Below are 22,243 nucleotides of genomic sequence, written 5' to 3'. Positions count from 1 at the left end.
CATTGAAAAAAATATCCAATGTTCTTAATCATACAACTAAAAAAAAAAATATTCTCAACCATGCCATTTTCAATCATATATGTTATTGTAAAAAATCCACATATTATGGTGTATTATATTGGTATATACAGTAAAACACTTAAGTTAATTTGAAGTTATTAATAACTATTCAATTGCCTATTTATATACCTTGAATTTGTTCATGCCATTATATGGTAAGTATCAATACTGACTCGAAAAATGAATTACAATAATATAGGTACCTATAATATAAACATACTCTACTATTGTAATAATTAATAAAATAATAAAATGCGGTATTTATGGTAAAATTAATACAACCTAGTACTTACCACATTACTCATAAATCATAATAAAATAAGTTACTATTATTTATATAAAATATAATACTTAGTTCATCATTAAATATTAATATATACCTGATAAAAAGTGACACCATTCAGAAATACCTATACAACTATTTTTCATTGAATTAAAATTTAACACATCCATTACAATGATCTATCTAATGATGAGGCATACTCAACGCTTAATATAATTATTACTATATATAATATATCAAAACAACTTCATGGTATTTTTTAAGTTTATTACAATTAACACATATACTACCTAATCGTAGTTGTCGGTTTTTTGTTTTATTTTACTAATTATTAGAAAAAGTACTAAGAATTTTTAATTTTTGATCTCCAAAATCCAAATTACCAACAAGATGCACTTTGGTAAGAGAAAAGTTATTAAAATCAAAGATTGAAACATTTTGTCTACTACTCTTACAATAAGTGTTGACACATGAAAAAAAAATTAACATAGTAAAATCAATACATTTGTCAAAATACTCGGAATTTAAAATGTTAACTTATCATTTTTTATTTTTTTAGATGAATCTGTTAGCCATAAAAAGCAGGTAAGTTATTTTGTTATGTTCACTAATTTGTCCAACTAATATAACTACTTTTATTAATGTCATTAATATATTGATAACAATATACAAAATCTTATGCATAAATTATTGTTTCTGATAATATTTTAAATTTTAAATAGATATTTTTAAATTACAACCCTTACAAGAAAAAAATATATTTTGACTGGTTTATAACAATTTTGATTTTAATCTAGTACATAATATTTCTGATTGGTATGAACTTCTCAACATGTGGTCAACAGTATATCAGATACTTATTTACACAACATAATAATTGAAACACGTATTATGTTGAATATATATTTTTTTTTTATTAATATACGACTGATCGGAATCATATTCATGTATTTAAATCTGAAATATTAAGACACAAATAATACAAATAAAAAGAAACAAAAAGGAACCTTATATTCTATAACTGTATACATTTTTGATTTACATTATATACACATTACTGTATTGTTTGCGTAAAATAAAAAGAACGAGTATAAAAATGAGAGGGCTGAATACAAAATTAATTGGATTTATTTTTAAAACTAATCATATAATTTATAGTACAATTTTTTACACGTTAATTATATTAATATAATACTAATGTATATGATCACAGCATACGTCAATCATGTATAATAATGACAAACCTATTGTAATAAGGATACCTATTACTCATTACTTTCAAAGTTAACCTATGTACAACTACATAAACCATTTAACCAACATGAGCTACAAAGTAATTGTTATAATGCATATATCTTATAGACGTTAAATGTAATACCACTCGCATAATTCATTAATCAGAACGAGTATTTAAAAGCTTGAAAAAGTTTCATTAAATTCATTGATTTTAATACCTAAATTATAACAATTTACCAATAACATTTTGTTTCTTTGTAAAACTACTTCAATGATTAGATTGTTGGAAACTATGAATTATAAAAACACCTTATACTGAGTTTAACACAAGTATAAAAGTGGATAAAAAATAAAATAAATAATAATAATTGATACACATAAGATACACAACAAAATAAAAATTACAATATTTGAACAATTTCAAAATATCAACTCGCAAAAATGCAGTTATTAAACAATATATAAATCATAATTATATAAACATTGTGTATAAAGCACTTTAGTTCTTAAGGATCAAATGCTTAAATTTCATATGAAATTATAAATATGATAGATAACAAGCTATATTAAATTTAAAATACATTATTGGCCATGTCTTTACTTAGTATATAAAAATAATATAACTTATAAGAGTACATAATATCTAATCAAATACAAACTATAATATATTCTTATAGTTAATCTTAAAGTAATGAAGTAGTAAGGATGCGGAGTATGTTAATCAATTCTTTAAAAAATTTTAACATGATTATAAGCATTTTAAAACTATAAAATTTTAACAAATAAACATACTTCAGTTTTGATTTTAATAATATTATTCATATAGCGTACGCGTTTTATGCAATAGGTAAAAAAAAATGTATATAAATATATAACATAAATGATTTTTTTTGATAACATTTAAGGTGTAAAAAATACAATTCAAATATAATTTGTCTACTATGCAAATACTAAAGGTAAAAATTTATGATTTGTATAAAGGTTTAAATCTGGGTAGTATTGTATTAAGTTGTCAACTTTCCTTTATATATTCATGAACTGCATTGCTTACTCTGCCATGAAAATGGTTATAAATTTACAATTAAATTTTAAACTAAATGAGAGTAATTAAATATTGTAAGAACACAACAATTTTTAATTTAATTAAGTATATACTTCATTCAAATTGTTTTAATATTCACGGAAATAAAATTAAACTAAAATTATGTCAACAGTACAAATGATTCCTGATGAAATTGAATGAGAAAAAGAAAATTATTTTCAATATACAGTTTTTATAAGTTCTCAGAACTGAACAGGTATCACAAATAGAATGCATTGTTATACCAAGATGTATCTCTATTTTATACAAACTGTCAAAAATGTTAAAATCTCATCATTGGACAAATAATATTAAGTAAACATAAGGTATAATATTACTAATAATTTGTTTTAATTATTATTACTATTATTATTTATTTCTAATATATAATACCTAGAAGATCTCAAGCTAATATTTAATTATAATAAAAATCCTAGAGAGGTTATAAATATATAATTTTAATCGTTTTGAATACAATTAATTTAAACTATTAATGGAGGATTATATTTTAAGTGTTAATGAATTATATAGAATTTAATTTTTTTTAATCCTGGATTAATTAATTTGTTAATATTACAATTGGTTAAGATCTGTATAATAACTGAATGATGATTTGTATTTACAATATTTTAAAAATGGAAATGTTCATACGGCTATTTGATGATAAAACATACAAACTGAAAAGCCAGTCTCAACTCTCAATCAGTCTCAATGAAAATATAGACAATAAAATATTAAAATTCACAATGCATCGGAGAAGAATAAAACTATTTAGGAACGTTTAAAGCAAATTATGAAATATATTTTTAAATAGTAGGTTAAATTAAATCGTAAGCTAAAAATGCAATATAGATTTTATTTTTATTTTTTATATCAGTAAAAAACTAAAATTGATCAAGAATCAAAAAAATAAATAAATATAATAGGTAAATAATGACTAAAGATAATAGTTATAGGATGAAAGCAATTAAAAAATAAATAAACCATTATTAGAAATTAAAGACATTTTAAGTAACCAATACAATTAATTTTAACTTAGTAACAGCATTGTGAAAATAGATTGAAATCCTCCAAAAAGATTTATTGAACTCATTTACTCCATAAATTTAGTTGTCATTAAATAATTATTATATAACTACTCGTATTTGGGTTTACCATTGTATCTAATATTTTCAATAAATAAAAATTCAAAATGTATTAATAATAAATAATAATAATAATAATAATAAATATTTTGATCATTGGAAATTAATGATTTGAGTTCATGTCCTCCAAATTATAAAAATATTAAACTATTTATGAATAGTTTAATACAACTATATTTAACGTTTTACTATGAATTAATGTTCAATGTGTGGAACAATTTCAAGTGTTTGGTTATATATATATACAGTTATTTTATAGTTTTCAGGAATATATAAACGTTGTGTATAAACTATATAAAACTGGTAATATATAGGAAAATAATATTGAAATGAATCGTTTACTTTTGAGAAAATAATTATACAAATTTAAAAAAAACCTAAGTATTTATTATTTGTATTCAAATAATTAAAAATAATACTAAATTTGCATGTCAATGAAATATTTTCTAATTAAAAACTAAGATTAATTAACATTAATAATATATTGCAGGTTTTTGTTATTGCATGTTTTGATATCAATTATGTTATTTAATAAGATCTAAATTTATTGCTTTCGTTTTTAGGACTAGACGATATTACATCAGATTCTATTAATTTATTTCTCTAATATTAACAACATAGGTACCACAAATAATTTAAATAATCAATTAAGAATTTTACCATGTTATTAGTTTTTTTAAAACAAAATTATTGGATATTTAAGGAATAGTTTAGATGCTTATTCATGTTAGAATATCATTTAAATTAATACAGGTATGTTATCGAAGAAAAAAACATTTTTTTAAGACCAAAAATCTGAATGACCTATCTACAATTGTTCATGTTATTTAATATTATAGTCTGAATAGGTATTATTAAAAATATTAAGAAGTTCGAATAGATTATGAGCATTTCATCTCATTTTTATCGTAAGTTTGAATTATAGAAATTGTTCATGTATCGATATCAACTAGAGAAGAAATAACCATCAAACCAAAGTAAGTTTTGTCTATCAACATTATTATTTAATTAAATTTTAAGTTAAATATATTCATATTTATTTTTAATGTAACTTTTATGGAGTCATGTTTAAGGTTTAGCAGTAGTAAAGTTAATTTACACATAACGAACATTTTTAATAGGTACCCTCTAATATAGGCCATCAACATTCGTATGAATAATGTTGAATAGTCTGGGGGTTAAACACATCATTTTGTTCAGGTTGCAAATGACACACAACAGTTTGCCCATCCAATACAGCAATTGTTCTGGCTGTTTGTTCTTTAAGCTGCTGCCTAAATGCTGCATTGAGAGCCGTATGAAAATTATGAGTTTCTGGATTTTGTGTGGGAGCCATAATAAGTGGCCTATGGTCTCCATAGCTCTTTGATGACTGACGACTCATATCACTGTTTCGTCGACCATCTTCGTCACTCAAATCGGACACAAGAGCAGCTTGTTCTCGTTCTCGCTCCCGTTCACGTTCTATCTCTTCATATACCGGATCATCTAATCCAGCAGATGCAGATATACCTCCCATAATTTCAGAGTATGTGTGATTCCATGGACTAGTAGCTCGTACACCACTTACTCCAATGTATTTTTTTGATGAACAATTGTTGTCAACAAAACCATCACCAATAGTATTACATCGAAGTGAGCATAGGTTAGGTGCTCCACGACTACTATGTACATAAGTGGGTTTGTTTAAAGTAAAACAGTTATCTTGGATGTTTGGTTTGCTCTACAAAAAAAATAAAAATAAATAAATAAATAATTATAAATAAAATACTTTAAAAGTTTAAACATTAAATTGTTTTTTAATTACTTGAGATGACTGTTTATGAAGAGTACCACTGGTAAATACAGCAGAATTTTTTGGTAATTTGGTACGTGAATAACTTTTTTGGCAAGAACGGGAGTAGGGTAACGTCGCACCACATATTCCAGATTTTGGATCTTCATTACACATTGTATTATCCAAATTTGGCAGATCCATTTCATTTTGGATATCAACAACTTTAGTCACGGCATGTCGCTCATGAGGTTGATGGAATGTCTATAAATCAAAAACCCAAATAATATGTTATCAAGTAAATATTATGAAATAATTATGGTACAAATAGACTTGTTTTATAAATAAACCTACATTCATTCTATGAGATGACAGAGATCTTGGTGTTGAAGACTCGGCTATACTACCTTGACTGTTTTGGCCAACTGACGTACCATATAAACTAGTCCTTTGATTCTTATAATTGAGATTCAATTCCGGTGTAGAATTTATTAAGCAGCATTGCCACGGTAAAAATGAAATTATTGTTAACTCAGAAAAAACTTTATACACCTATAAACAATTATATGAATTAAAATTATAATTTTTTTTCAGGTTAAATTCATACAACTTACTGAATTATTTTTAATACAATAAAGTATTATTATTAACAATCCCTGTGAACAATTTACCGCTGAAAATAAATACAACATAAATGTTGAATATGATGCTATATATAGAAATGCTAATGTCCACGTTGATGTTATAAAAACAAATAATAAAATAGCACTTTTCAACCACATCCTAAAAAAAAATATAAAATTTGTAACAAATAAATAATTTTTAATTATCATTATTGAAATTATTATATTATATATGTATAACTTACTTCAGAGATGTTATTTTAACATTTTCTTTGCATTTGACTGACATCATAGAAGAATTACTTTTAATAATATATAATGATAGACACAGAAAGACTAGATTTACCTATACAAAGAATAACAATAACATCAATATTATTCAAACAATGTTTTAGTAAAAATTAAATGAATTATTAAAAATCTCCATGACTTACTGAAACTACAAACATTATACTATAAATAATAATAGTATTTGCTTGAAGGCAGAAAGAATTATTTGTATTATAGATATAAGTGTTATCCATGTAACAAGCTACAATAACAACTGTCAATGGAACTCCATAACCAACTAAATAATATAAACGCATTTGCAATTTTTCAGAGTCAAATGCTTCAATTAATGTAGCATATAAATGAAAACCTAAAAGTATAAAAATAATAATAAAATTACAATGATGTCAATGAAGTTTTCAAAATTATTAAAATTATATATCAAACAAATCATACATTTTATAACTCTCGTTTTCATAAACTCTTATAATCGAATGTAAAACTTATCAATTATTTATCGTTAACAGAGCGATTAATTTTAAATGTATTTTCTGGTACTATAATTTTTTATTGTTTTCTTATTATAATTAAATAATATAATATAAAATTCATAAAATTAATAATATTAGATTAATTTTATACTAAGTATTATTTTTATAATTTAATTTATAACCATTATTATAAAAATTTAAAAAATCAATATTTCAGTAGATTTCTAAAAAATATATGTACAATAAAAAAAGGTATTATAATGGATTACATTTAAAATATACATGTATAAATATTTTATGTATGTTATAAACATAAAAACAACCAAATTCTAACAGGCTACAAAAATATTATAAGTTAAATAAACTTATCATGACTAAACTAATACATTTAGTAGAATTTGTTGTTTTTAAATTGTCTAAAATAACAGTGTTTCAATGAGTTAATTGGTTAATATAATACTTAAATATTGAATTTAATTATTTGATCTTATAAAGCACTGGTGACAGGTAGTATTTAAGTTTTCATTAGAATAATTAAAACAATATTTATAAAATAATTGGAATAATTTATTAATAATGTTAAAACAATTTGATTTATTCTATATTTATTTTAAAAAATTACAAATAATATATCAAAATTTAAATAAATTGTCTATTTAAAACAAATATAACATACCTTCAATTAGTGTCCATGTAAATGAACACAGCAGCAAAATATGTAAAATTGCTGCCATAATTGTACAAATAAATACAATATTTTCTTGTGTGATTCCAAACATAAAAAAACATTCAACCAAGAAAAGGCAAAAAAATACATTTTTCAAAATTACTGTTCGATTTGACTATAAATAAAAAAGATAACGTATTATTAACATGTTTTTTATTTATAAGAATAATAAATTAATTTACTTTAACAGTCAGTTGTAGAGTAATTGCTGCCAAAAGAAAACAAATTCCAGAAAATATGCAACTTATGTACATGACCATATTATTTGATGCAATGCTTAAAGGTTCACTGCCAGAATTTTTAAGATCCATCAATATAGCAAAATTTGTCAAATGATTACATTTGCATAATGTATGAGTTTGATTTGAATATATTACAGAACATCCTTCTTCTGACCACCCGCTATAAAAAAAATTCAATATATGTAAAACAACCAACTATAACATAAACAAAAAAAAGCAAGTACAAATAATACAAAAAATATAACATATTATTGTTTTTTTTAAGGGTTCTGCCTAAGGTAATCATCACTAAGTAATAGATTGAAAAATTGATTTATATAATCTGTTTAATATTCGCGGTACTTAAAGTTTATTAACAATTGTGTGTTATTACAATAATTTTTTTATCGTAAATTGATACTAAAGTTAATCTAAAAAGTCCAATGGGCATTGAATTGAACTTCCTTTTTTTTAACAATATTTATCACATGCTTATTAGAAGGTAAAAAATAATTCATTTTTAAATTATAATTAAATGTAAAGAATCAATCCATTAATAATCTGAATAATTTATAGAATTATAATATGGTAATTTTTAACAAGAACAACTGGTAAAATTTAAGTAAAATTATCCAAAACAATCAAATTATAAAAGACTTTCTGAAGATATTAATACTTAAAATTATGATCTGTATTATTTGCAAATAACTGTAGGGAAATTAAAATTATATTAATAACATGATTTAAAACAAAAATATAATTACAAATGTTTTTTCTACATATTTTTATACTTAGAAATTTTATTTAAAAAAAAATATATGACTCACTTTTCTGTATAGTCCCAAAATACACAAGTAGGATTACTAACGTTGTCAATTTGAAGATGTTGAAAACATAATTTTACTGGTTGGTGTAATTGAATATGTTTTCCTTTACCAAGGGATGCTGATATAATTTTACTATTTATTATTCGAACACCATTGGCTGATTGAGGTTGTAAAATATTTTCTAGACTATCAAATGCTATGTAAACAAGCCTTATAAATCCTGCTTCACTATTCTCAAGCAATGCTGTTCTATGCAATTGTAACCATGTATTGTTCATGAAAAAACCAGTATTAGATGAATATGAATGTGGAAATACTTCGGTGTCAACATTTTGTGTAGCAATAACTCTTACACTCAACACTAAAAAAATTAATTTTTCAATAATACTTTATAATAAATATTTATTAAAATAGGTATAACATTATTTGTAACTTACGGATATTTTGAACACTATGAGTGATTGTCTTTTCCTTCATCATTATATCAGCAAGTAGAAATGAATTTTCTTCTAGACCAATTAATAAACTTGTTGCTACACGCATTTGTTCACTAAACGTCAAGTCTTTCCATGAAGGATATTGAGAAGCATTAAGCAAATTGCTACCAATCCGAACTACACATTGTAATAAATCTGTAACCATAGCTTCCTGTTGTTGCTTATCAGGAAAAGTAACCATATCTTTTTCCATTTTTTGAGCTACATCTCGTAACATTTTTGTTGTTGTCATCATATCACCTCCATATAATGGTTTACTATCAGTTACCTATAGTAAAATAGAAAATAAAAAAATTAATTTATTCAAACAAAAATTATTAATTTGTTATTTATTTATAACATCATGATTAAGAAAAAAAATAAAATTTTCATTGAATAGTTGTTATAAATGTATGTACTTGTGATAGATCATTTGCAATACTAATAATAGAATCTCCTTGATGAAGTCTGCCTTCTAAACTTGATAACCATACTGAACGACACTCTGACAGATCTGGTGTAGGAGGTGATCTAAATGTTACTCCTTTAATATAAGTCTGACATCTCCATCTATTGAATACAAATTAAATTGAAATGTTAATATAATATACTATATAATAGTATAATGCTAGTCATATAATCTCATGAAGTTTTACCTAGCGAGACCAGCAGCACCGCCAGGACATGGTTGTACAGCTTCTTCTCCTGATTTAGTCCAATTCCAAAATAAACTTCTTGACGTTTCAGGAGGACATGAGAATGATAATCTATCGTCCATTCCTTCAACATCAATTATGCTTAACTGTGGTGGCAAATCACTGGTAGGTACAATCCATTCAGTCGTTATTGCTCCTGCTATAACAAAAAAATTATATTATAAAAATTAACAAATAAAAACATATAAGTGTTTACAAATTAGATTTTAAGTGTAATTTAAATAGTAAACAATAATAAGTTAAGTAAAAATTATAGGTAAATTAAAAACATAATTTATCACAGGTTTTTTTATTAAGTTTAATATAATTTAAAACAAAAAATATTAATATTTATAAAATGGTTTTTAAGCTAATTATAGTATCATATTATAATATACTTCTAATAAATAATGCTACTCTAAATAATACTAAAAATTGCTGTGGCAAACCTTAAATTTAAAAACATGTCAAGCATCATATCCATGTCTATACATTGTCTATATTATATATATATATACATATATTATATTTAAATACTAATAATGTTAAAATAAATAATGATAATAATTAAAAGTAATATTTACTTGATTGTAAATGTTGTTCATTATCAGTCTTGGAATTATTTTCTTTAAAATTATTAACAACAATAGAAACTTCTGGTGTAGCAGCAGCTGTAGTTGTACTTGTGGTAGTAACAGAAACTGATACAGGCTCTTCTTCTACACTAGACCCAACAATATCATCTAATTGCGGTGATGATAAAATTGGTGGGATTGGTGTAGCAGGCTTCAGAGTCAATAATTTATCTGCATTCCAAACACTGGGTTGAGATGTTATTAACCAAGGAGGATTTGGTCTGAGCGTTGTAGTTGATAGTGATGCTAGAATTTAATGAATATTATAGTGAAAATGAAACAATAAAAACAAAAATCAAATTTTTAATCATTGAATTACCTGGAACACAATGATATTGTGCCTCAAGATACTTCATAGTACCGGGACATGGATCAGAAAATAAACTTGTGTTTGCTTGTATGCTGCAATTTCTTTTTTCGTTACATCTAAAATAAAATATCAAATTAATATCAAAAGTTCAATAAGAACAATATAAATATATATTATATTAATTACCTGGCTTGCAGTAATGGTAAAGTATTTGTGGACATGCAATTGACACTCCAGTCCGTATTACCGTGATCATTGCAAACAGTAATAGAATATCTACCATATATAGCTCTATCCAAATGAATGATTTCACCATCTTTACATTCCAATTTAAGAGGTTTTCCCTCACAGGCATAAACAGTATCATAACGAGAAGTATCTATAAATTGAACTAAATTATTGAAATGAAATATTTGTTAAAATATAAATCTCATAATTGTATAATAGTAATTGATTAAATATAAATAATACCTTTAGCTAAGGTGACAGGAAATAAAACAGTCAACAAGAAGAATACAAGTTTTACATTTGCACTGCTCAATCTTGCCATCTCCTTTTTGACACTAAAAATAAAGAAAAATCATTATATAAAGCATTGTCATTGAATTTTAATAACTTAGTAAATATTTTTACGGTAATCAAATTATTTTAAATAAGAAACAATAGATAATCACCAACATTATTATTTATATTAAAAAAATATTAATATAATTTAATTAAATTGATTTTCATTTTTTAAAATTACCAACATTTCAAATTAGGTACTATAATATATTAAATTCTCAGTAAAATATTTACTATGAACTATAACAAAAAAAAACTATATACAATTCATCTTCAAACTTAAATTTTTATTTTTTCCTTTTTTATATTATACTTCTACGTTTAACATTCATTAACCCATCATTGGTCATGTGGTAAAATATTTTCTCATCTCGACATTTAATAAGTTTTATTACCTTAGCCAGCGGTTCCCAAACTTTTAGACCATGCAATCTTTGAGAAATAATTTGTGTTTCACAGTACCCCCTTTTTTTAAATAATTTAAAATAATAATTTTTAATAATAAGAATATTCCAAATATAATATAAAATAATTTTCTCAACTATCACATACATCTAATGTAACCCTTGAGATTGTCCCATGGAAACCCTAAGGTTCCGCGGAACACACTTTGGGAAACGCTGCCTTAAGCATCCATATAATTAATATATAACATTTTAATTGAGTCAGTATTTGTCTACTGTGATCCAAACTTACACAGTGAGAGAAATTCTATAAATGCAACAAATAATAATAACAATATTATAAGGCTTAATAGTTCTATTTTATACATAATTAATAAGATAAATATTCAAACATATAAATTTTAAAAGTTATAATAACTAACACTCATTACATAATAAATTGAATTTGGCAATTTAAAACAATAAAGCATATAAAAACAACTGAGAGAAATTTTCACCATTAAGTATAAAAAAATTAACTGCCCGACATCAAATAAGTCAATATTTTGTAATAAAATATATCATGTTAATCAAAAAGTAAACAAAAATTACCCATTTACAATACCTATTGAAAAATCATATATTGTATAGATATGTGTAAAAAGTGTAGTATTGAGGTTATCGGGTAACATAATTAAAGAGTATTTCTTAAGCAATATCATACAAATTATATCAATATGTGTGATTCACAAATGACTAATATAGTTTCTATAATTCATTAAATAATATTAAATAAGTATTTTATATATTAAATATGTTGCCTACAACTTGGCAGTACTAGAATTTACTGATCATACTCAATAAAATTTGAAAAACAATTTTATTTGGATTTTTTTTTTTTGTAAACATTTTTGGTAAACCTATAATATACAAATCATTAAAAAAATATTCAAAATAGTGTGATAACGCTATCACTTGATACCATGGCCTTATATGACGCGAAAAATGAAAACATATGATTTTGGTCCAAGTTGTATCATTACCCCAAGTATGAACATTTGACAATAGAGAAAAATCAAATTGAATTATAACTAATATGATTTTTTAATCAAAAATTAAAAACTAAGTTATAAAGGTTGATTGTTTTATTGTCAAACACTCATTATGTACATTATAATTTATAAAAATATTTTTTTAACTTTTTTACTTTCTGAATGATATCATTTTTTAATTTCACATACTGAAGCTAAACCATAATTTTTTTTTTAAATGTTATTTTTTAGTCAAGAAATTATATAAGAAAATATTAATAGATTTTGAAATAATGAATGTTAAATGATGAAAGCAACAATCAATATATTAAATTAAATTATAAATTTATTTATTAGCATTTTACTGTTTTTATTTTCCAAATTATAATTATTATTACAAATGCATAATTTAATTTAAAATATAACATAGTTATATTAATATTTATTATAAATCAATCAGATTTTACAATCATGATTTTTACAAAATATTTTTACTTAGTAATATAAAATGTTATAATGACCATATAGCTAAGAAAATGTCAGTGTACACAGAGTACTATATTTCTGTTATCGCACATGCACAACAGCTCCAAGAAATTTTGTAATTTTGTAAATATAACTATACCCAATTAAATATATTTAGAATAAAATTGTTGAAAAATCACAAAAGGACATTAAATTGACATGTCTTTATTAATGTTACTAATAAATTATGTTAATCTAATTTAAGATTAGCGACAAAATAAGAAAAGTAAAAAAGTTTTCATACTTTGACAATAAATGGTTTTCTGGCATTTACTAAATAGATATAAAACCTATAAATAAATACATATTTAATTGTTTTTAGTTTATTCTTTTAACAGATATATAATTGTTTAACTATGGTTAGCAACTTAACCAAACCTTATTTTTATTCTGTTCTAAGGTATCAATACAGCAAAACCTTTATTCACTGGCATGATTTAATAGCAGACACTTTTAAATTCCCTGGTTAAGAAGAATAAAGGTAATATCCTCTCAATAGCAGACCCACTTTACAACATGAACAACTTAACTATTCACATGTAGACATTTTAGAAGCATTGAATGAAATTAGATTATTTTTGATTACAATACAAAATACAATTACCAATGATAACTATAGTCAATAACTACGTCGAAACACTCACAACAACAGAAGTGACAAAAATATCATGCATTTAAAAAAGACTCTTGAGGTAATTATTTAGGCTTAAGCACTACAAAAAGAATTTTAAATCAATTACACTCATATCTATTTCATAGTCATAACTTATTGAAATAAAAGATTTCATTTAACTAGGTAATGAAAAACAATTAAATTAAGTATTGCCTATTATATCATCTTACTAAATACTAAAATGCTATGGTTACATTTTAATCGATGAAAATGCTCTGAATTGATTAAACAATATTCATCTGATTTCACCCATCTCAACACATATATGTAGTAAACACTTCTAAAATGTAAGAACTCGTAAATATAACAAAATACCTTATATTCCAATTTCTAAGAAGAATTAAGTATTAACAACAGAAGAAAAATGCATAATTGAACTTTAAAGGATATTGTTACTTAGTACAATTTAAAAATATGAATAATTACTGTAAGTCTTAGTTTTTTAAATTATTCCTTCTATTTGGATCAATGTGTATAGCTTTTAGCATATAGAAATATATGTATTTACCTATAACTGCAAAACTATAGAATATAATAACTATGAGTGATATACTTATTTCAAAAACTATACCAAAAAATATATTAACTAAAGAAATAAATTGTGTTTTGAATTTTAAATTATAGTTATTTAATGATGATGTAAGTATTAAGACATATATTTGTATAAATTTTAAAAAAGTATCACTGAATGATACAGGTATTTTATAACACTTCTCTGAATGGATTGTTAAACAATCATTTGAAATAAACTCATCAAATAAAAAACATTTAGTAAACTATTACCTAGAAATGATGGGTTAATAATATTAGTTATCAACTTTTATATTTATGTATATTAAAATGATATAACAACATACACTAGATAAGTGGTAAATAACTGCTAGGATAATAGCTGTCTCTGTAATATTTTTTTCTAACTAGCTAATTCTATGAACATATATTATGATTACTATGCATAATAATGTTGGAAACAACTTATGCAACTTATATGTTACAATGATACATTATTGTATTCAAAACTAAATCAGTGTGGTTTATTCATTGTTAAAGAAGATAACTATGTAGATAAAACTATATAAGTATCTACATAAGCATTTTTCATTTTTTACACAACTACCTAATACAAATTTAAATGTATAATAATTTATTTATTGATTCTTTTATAACATGATATCACACTTTTAGAATTGTTATGACCTGTGTATAACTTTTACTTTTTAGTAGTGTCTTTTTAAACATTTATTCAGTATTATCCTCAAATCACCTTATATTGAAACAAATAATCAATTTTTAATTTTTATATTTTAAGTATAATACATATTACTGAATATTTTAAATGTTAACATGATAAATACATATTTTAAATCTATAAAATAATCATATAAACATTTTAGTAGACGATAATAATGATGCCACTAGTTTTAATTTTATAAAACCAGAGATTGTCTTTGGCACAAACATTTTAAAGCTGTATTAAAAATTAAGAGAAATAAAGAAAATTTATTTAGCTTATATAAAAGTAACTTGACTAAATTTATCATAACATTATAAGATTCTTCAATTTCTAGTAAAAATAAAACTTAGTAGTGAAAATTTTAATAACTATTTGTAATACTGAAATACTTAATTTTTTAAAAGGTTCATTCAAATTTCCTCTCTCATTAATATAATTTTATAAGCTACATATTTAAAATCACAGTTATGTATATTTGTGGGTAATTTATTGGAAATATAAAAAACTCAGGGGAAATGCACTTTTGTAATTTTGCAGAAAATTAAAAAATTAAATCACCTAATTTATTTTGAGATGGATAAATACTAAATAATAGCTTTAAATTTTATTTTTATTTCTTCTAATTAAATCAGCCAATTATTATAGTTAATATCAGACTACCATAGTACTATTAAATTAATAAAATATGAATATTATATAGTATTATATAAAAATTAATATTAGGTATTAACCTAATGTTATGAATTGATAAAGAAATCATTGGACATGTCTAGACATATTCCATTAATATATTTTTAATATATATCTTTAGGCTATTTTAATAGGTATATATATCCATTCATATGACATAAGTGCACTTCAAATTATTATATAATTATAGTAATAAGTTTGTACTATTATATTCAGACTTCATACTATGATGATGTGCTTATTATCCTTATTTAATTCCTGAATATAAATAAATAAATTCTAAAACATAATAATATAAGAAGGTAACAACAACAAAAATGTAAGAAGTATGTACCTACAAATACATGCTTAAAAGTGAACATTTCTAGAAATATTTTTTATATTAAAACAAAGTTTAATTATTGTGATTACCTATTTACAAATTTAAAAAAATAATATAGTCAAACTATGTTAGATCAGAATAAGGTATTTTGATGTTTAGTCCATAAAAATTATAGATAAAATATTTTTATTTCAAAATAACAAAAAAATTTATTCTAGATTTCATTATTATAAATTTATTCAAAAAATAACTGTTTTTAACTTTGTGATAAAATCATATTTAATAGTTTTTACTGACTCAATTAAAGCAGTTAATAGGTAGGTACTATCTATTGCATATTTAAAAGTAATTAGTAATTACATACTTTTAATACCTAAGACATAAATGCAAAGTGTATTAAGAATAATTTTTGTATACTGGTATTCGAGAAAATTTTTAATTTATACTACAAAATAATTTTTAAGTATATTCAGATAGCAATAATGTTTTAAAAGGTTTTATTAACAATTATATGAAGGGTATAAGATACCTCTAGATGTTTAAAATATGTAAATTACCAGTAACAGCTCATGCATAATATGTAGGAATGCATACACTGTATACCTTATATTATCTATGAGTATATTTCACCTAAAAAATATAATATTAAAAGGATTTTTAAATTCTCATGTTAAAAACAATAATGTATTTTTTATCTTAAAACAATAAAATTATCAATTTGTTATTTATTTTTCACAATTATAAGATATGGTTTTCTAATAATAATATCATAGAAGAAATTGTTGTACCAAACACTATAAATATTTGAATAACTAAATACTACTTCTGTTTTTAAATATAAAAACATAAATACATTTTATAAAAGCTTTGGAAAATAAATCTATAATAAAAAAAAACAACACAGTTATTCAAATAACATCTATTCGTAATTCTTATACTGCATGATGGAAATATTTGAACATAATTTATGAAATCACAACATGTTTTTGCATATTATCACAAACTTTTACTACTGTACCTACTTATCTAATAATAAAATATTTGATTAAAGTAATCTACCTTTAAGCTAGTTATAAGTTTATAGTTTGTAAAAACAAAAAATACTGTTCAAAGGTATAATAGGTAAGTAAATATAAAACATACCAATATATATATACATATATATATATTATATATTGTAAAAGGTTATCATATTCATGAATTTAATAAATATTCAATAATATCTTAAAATACCTTAGTATTATTTATATATTTTAATACGAATCTTATAAATGGAATAAATTGTTTGGTTTATTATTAAATAAGTAAATTTATTTTATACCTAAGTAACAATCATTTCTTCAGATACATAACTAAGAAATCTCTGAAAATCTTTGTAAATTAGTAAAATTCAGAAATATTCTCAGTACTTGTTTGTTATTACTCTGCAACTATGCCATATAAGATTATCACCCTGCCACCAAGTTACTATCTGTTATACAATAATATTAATATTTTTATAAATCATTACAAAATTATCAAATAATTATAAACTACAATAATAATAAATTGTTAACAATAATTAGTAGCATAGTAAGGTAATTATTAACATTTCATAATTATACGTATAAAAATAAGATACTCGTTTAAAAATTCTTAAATGTCACACATTTTATTTGTTTAAATCGGTTTTAATGATAATGTTTGATGTAAAAATTGAATGCCATTATTAAATATTGCAAGAAAAATAACTCATTAAAATACATTTTTAACAATATTTTTAAAATGTTTATAACATAGATAGGTATGTACTTTCAATTACCCATACCATACAGCGACAAGCTGACATGTCTAGCTAACATGATTATAAAATAGAAAAATACGGTTTCCAATTTATTTGATTAGCTATTTTTCCATAAATAGATCACATACTAGAGTAGCATATACGTATATAAAGATACAGAGAAATATAAATCATTTGCTATCAAAATTTTATATTGCTGATGTAGTCATCTAGTGATGGGGTGATACATTTTAAACTATAACAAAAAAAAGTTATAGCAGGTAGCAAAGTTGAGTCTCAGATATATAATTTGATATCAAAATGATTTATTAAAAACAACTCTACCTAATTGTATTTTAAGTATTTAGTTCTTGAAATTAAATTAAAAATAAGATAAGACTATAAGAGAGATAATTCAACAAAATAGGCTGGAAGTTAACACAATACATTTACATTTTTTACATTTTTCTGTAGCTATTGTTGGCTTTTTATTGAAAAGTACAAAATCACATGAAAGTAATGAAAAAATAATCAGGATAAAAAAAACTTGCAGAGAACTTAGACTTTGTATGTTAGTTTTTTAAATGCAAAATTTTAGAAACTATTAATATTATTTATTATTATAGTATCCGAACTTTATTTAGAATATAGATCTAGAACAAGGTGCAAGATTGCTAAGAAATTGCTCAAATGAAGTAGTAAGTTATAGAGATCAGTTTGATAAATTAATAGGTGTAGCCAGAAATCAGAATTATAGCAAAAATTTGGAATATGATTCCTGAATTTAACCAAAAACAAATTAAAAAATATTATAGCTAAGTGAAGACAATAAATACAAAACATCTTTTAAAGTATACTCCATTCACATTTAAAAACAACTAGTTTGTATTGGACGCGCAAGTCTCACACATAACTTTCCCCCCTACTAAATAAACCACCAGTAATATAAACACAAAACAATACCATGCCCACGAGTCGCTTCTAAACGTGAATGGAGTACCTACAACTATATTTTATTTTACACTTGATAAGTACCATAATAATTAGATAACCATACTATGCTTTAGTAGTTGTAATAACGTTTTTTTTTTAACTTTTTCAATATTATAACCAATGAAGTTATTTAGAACTTTCAAAAGAAGCAACAAAATTTGTAAAAGAGATACCTAAATGAAACATAAATTTAAGAAATTTGTAGTATGAGAAAAATTCTAAAAAATTAATCAATAAGAAACCACTTATTATCATCAAGTTTTCTCGAAATGTGCACACTTTTAATATTATTATTGCATCTACTAGTAACCAGCACAAGTGCATAACAACTGTTTTCAAAACTGAAAATAATTAAGGTACAGTACCATGAATCAAGAGTGTCTTTAAGATTTAGTTTTAATATTGATTGAAAAGTATATTAATCAAAACATAAACTTAGATGGATTAATTGATTGGTCTGCACAATCAAAATTAAGAAAAAATCAATGTAATCTATTTTATTTTTGTACATTTTGGCTTAATTTTTTCCCCACAACAATTGTCAAATGACTTAATTATTGTTATACTTTTTATTTGCTCTTTATAAATATGTTAATGTTCCTTGAAACATTTTGATATTTATATTTTGAACCAATTAATCTCACGATAAATTGACTATGTTACCTATGAGTAAATGTTTATTCTTAAAAATTTAGAGGCCCCAGGAAATTTTATGTCAAGGGCCCCTAAATCTTATACAACTGCCTACACAGTTTAACTTAATTTAATATTATGAAAATTTACAAGATATTAAAATGCAATAGTCAATTGCATATTTTATTTACAAAGTATATATTATGTTGCCCACAAATGTTTTATTATAGATACTTATCAACTATTTAGAAATACAACTAAAACAACAATAAATATAATTAAGCATTTCTTAAGTACTAAAATTATCTACATTAAGTAAGGTAGCAAAAAAGTTTTTACAGTAGATAGTTTACTAGTTTAAAACTAGCTAACTTAAAATAACAAATAAAATATGTGGCCAGATGAGAGTCAATCACATGTATTAAAATATTACTAAAATAATAATGAAACTTGGTACAGTATATATTTTACTTAGGTAATACTTAACTTAAAAAAAATTGTTCTTATATTAATTGTATTTATCTGATATTGTTGATTTACAGTCTACATACATTATTATTTAATTGTATTATTAAATTACTCTGCGAGTTATAAAGCTTATTTAGTACAAATAATAATACCCAAGTAAGGTTTCAACTGGTATTTAATGGTTAATAATACCTACACAAATACAAAAACATGGGTTACTCATTCAAATAATCCACATTTTTGGATTTAAGGAAGTAGGTACTCGTGTCGAGATTGCTACTACTGGACATGTTGTATTAGATAGAACATCAGTTACTTTTTTTTTAGACAAACGTTTTCATGTTAGATTGCTGATCGGTGATTACCTATTGCCCATACGTGTGGTAAACAGTACCAAAACGTAACCAAACCATTAAAGCAAAAGACCATTTACCTTTTATGTTCGCTATAACAATATGTGTCGCAAGTCCATGTTCGTTTGCGTTTGACTGGTGGCGTTGCCGACAGTGTGTGTGTGTGTGCGGGATGTGCGTTGATCAACAGACGGACAGAAACCGGCACATTGTCGAAACGGCGACGGATAGCGCGACGGGTTCAGCAGCGAACATCTGCGAGACGGTCGTAAGCTTCCGGGCGACTGTCACTGCTGGAACAACGATGAAAATGTCCGTTTCCCGTACGGCGTTCGCGCAAGCAACGGTCGTAGTGATGTCGACATTAGACACCGACCCGAAGACGAGAGCGGGACCGGAGACACGATCTCACGATCGCGCGCGCGACACCAGACACACACGGGTGGACGATCGGGGGGTGACCGATTTGCGTGCAGGCCGATGGCAGACGGACACGACAACGGCAAATCGCCGTAAAATTACGGCGAACTATCGGCTAGACGAGCCGCTCGGCAGGCACCTGGTGCGGTGGAGACGTCCAGCACTGGCGGCGCGCACAGCACACGCACGCGAACGCCCGTCGACACGACAAAGTATGCGGCACGACGGATATAATGGTTATTATTATCACAACTATTATTGTTTCGGACGACGGCGATCGTTGTGCGGTCTGGCTGGCGACGACGTTCGGTAGTCGAGTCCGTGCGGTCGACTAGCAGAGAGTACGTCTCTACAGTCGTCGACGTTGTTTTTGTTGTTGTTGTCGTCGGCGGCGGCGGCGGCGACGGTGTGTCGTTATCGTTGTCGTCGGTAATGATGCGAGCGCGACGGCGGCGGCGGCAGTATCATTTATTAAAAAACACGGAACGCGACGAGAACGAAATACCCGGCTACACCCGACGTACGACGCACCGATGATGATGATCGACGCGACAACGAGACAACAATATCATTATTTTTTTGCTTATAATCGGGGCTACCGCACGAACAATATATAATAATAATAATAATAGTAATAATAGTAATAATAATAATAACAATAAGATAGCAGTGCTGCTACGACGGTCCAACCATTCTGACGTCGGGCAGTGATGCTCGTGCATGCGCGTGTGTGCGAGTCCGCGTCTCGTACGTGTGAGTGCGAGTGTGAGTGGTTCTTCCCGTACTAAACGAGTGCGTTACATATACATATATATATATATATGTGTGTGTGTGTGTGTGTGTGTGTGTGTGTGTATAATACGCGTGTACGGTCACGGACCGTGTATGTGCGTGTGTGTGTATGTGTGTGAGCGCCGACCGTATAATGTACAGTAGTGCTGTAGTAGTGGTAGTAGGAGTAGTAGTAGTAGTAGTAGTAGTAGTAGTAGTAGTAGTAATAGTAGTGGAGTTCTGATCGTGGTCGAACGGAGAGGTATGGAAAAAAAAATTCTAGGAAGAGAAAACGAAACGGGAATAAAAAAAAAAAAAGAACGAATAACGGGTGCCGGCAACAGCGATTGACGACGATGCGTCCGAAAACGCGGACCGCGGGCGCAGATACACGGCTACTTTTCTGCCGCTCCGTACCGCGGTCCGCTATTGTATGGTATTGTGATGGCGGTGCGCTCCTCCCCGCCATCCCCTCCCAAAACATTACCTGCCCGTCGACGACCAGCTAACGGATCGACGTCGCTACCGCCGCGCCGCGCTACGCGCCGCATACCAGTGCTGGCCAAA

The 22,243-nt window shown here is 25.4% G+C and overlaps 1 protein-coding gene across 2 annotated transcripts; it reads right to left on the bottom strand.

Moving 5' to 3' along the window:
* Positions 1 to 1,274: 1,274 nt before the first annotated feature.
* Positions 1,275 to 21,670, bottom strand: LOC132924042 (latrophilin Cirl). 2 transcript variants are annotated; one of them, XM_060988106.1, is made up of 17 exons: positions 20,566 to 21,670; positions 11,326 to 11,417; positions 11,041 to 11,245; positions 10,864 to 10,970; positions 10,494 to 10,790; positions 9,871 to 10,069; positions 9,634 to 9,784; positions 9,176 to 9,503; positions 8,739 to 9,099; positions 7,873 to 8,092; positions 7,640 to 7,805; positions 6,637 to 6,842; positions 6,448 to 6,548; positions 6,194 to 6,362; positions 5,934 to 6,131; positions 5,613 to 5,843; positions 1,275 to 5,528 (listed from the first exon to the last, which is right to left on the bottom strand). In XM_060988106.1, the coding sequence occupies exons 2-17, from the start codon at positions 11,402 to 11,404 to the stop codon at positions 4,947 to 4,949; spliced, it is 3,600 nt and encodes a 1,199-aa protein (XP_060844089.1). In that variant the 5' UTR covers positions 11,405 to 11,417; positions 20,566 to 21,670; the 3' UTR covers positions 1,275 to 4,946. The 2 variants fall into 2 exon arrangements, with proteins under 2 accessions (XP_060844089.1, XP_060844090.1); XM_060988107.1 differs by having other exon boundaries at positions 11,041 to 11,233.
* Positions 21,671 to 22,243: the final 573 nt, after the last annotated feature.

This window comes from Rhopalosiphum padi, chromosome 3 (assembly GCF_020882245.1).
Source record: "Rhopalosiphum padi isolate XX-2018 chromosome 3, ASM2088224v1, whole genome shotgun sequence".
NCBI classification, from domain to species: domain Eukaryota; kingdom Metazoa; phylum Arthropoda; class Insecta; order Hemiptera; family Aphididae; genus Rhopalosiphum; species Rhopalosiphum padi.
The sequence above is the reverse complement of the archived record's forward strand: the minus strand, read 5'-3'. Positions and strand labels throughout refer to the sequence as shown.

Bases quoted from the DNA above. Each gene is read 5' to 3' on its own strand.
- LOC132924042 (XM_060988106.1), bottom strand. From the start codon at position 11,404: ATGGCAAGATTGAGCAGTGCAAATGTAAAACTTGTATTCTTCTTGTTG. The intron at 8,093-8,738 runs GTGAGTCATATA...TTTTTTTTATAG, and splicing joins TTTTGGGACTATACAGAAAA to CGGGTGGTCAGAAGAAGGAT. The intron at 5,529-5,612 runs GTAATTAAAAAA...TTTTTTTTGTAG, and splicing joins TTCATAAACAGTCATCTCAA to AGCAAACCAAACATCCAAGA.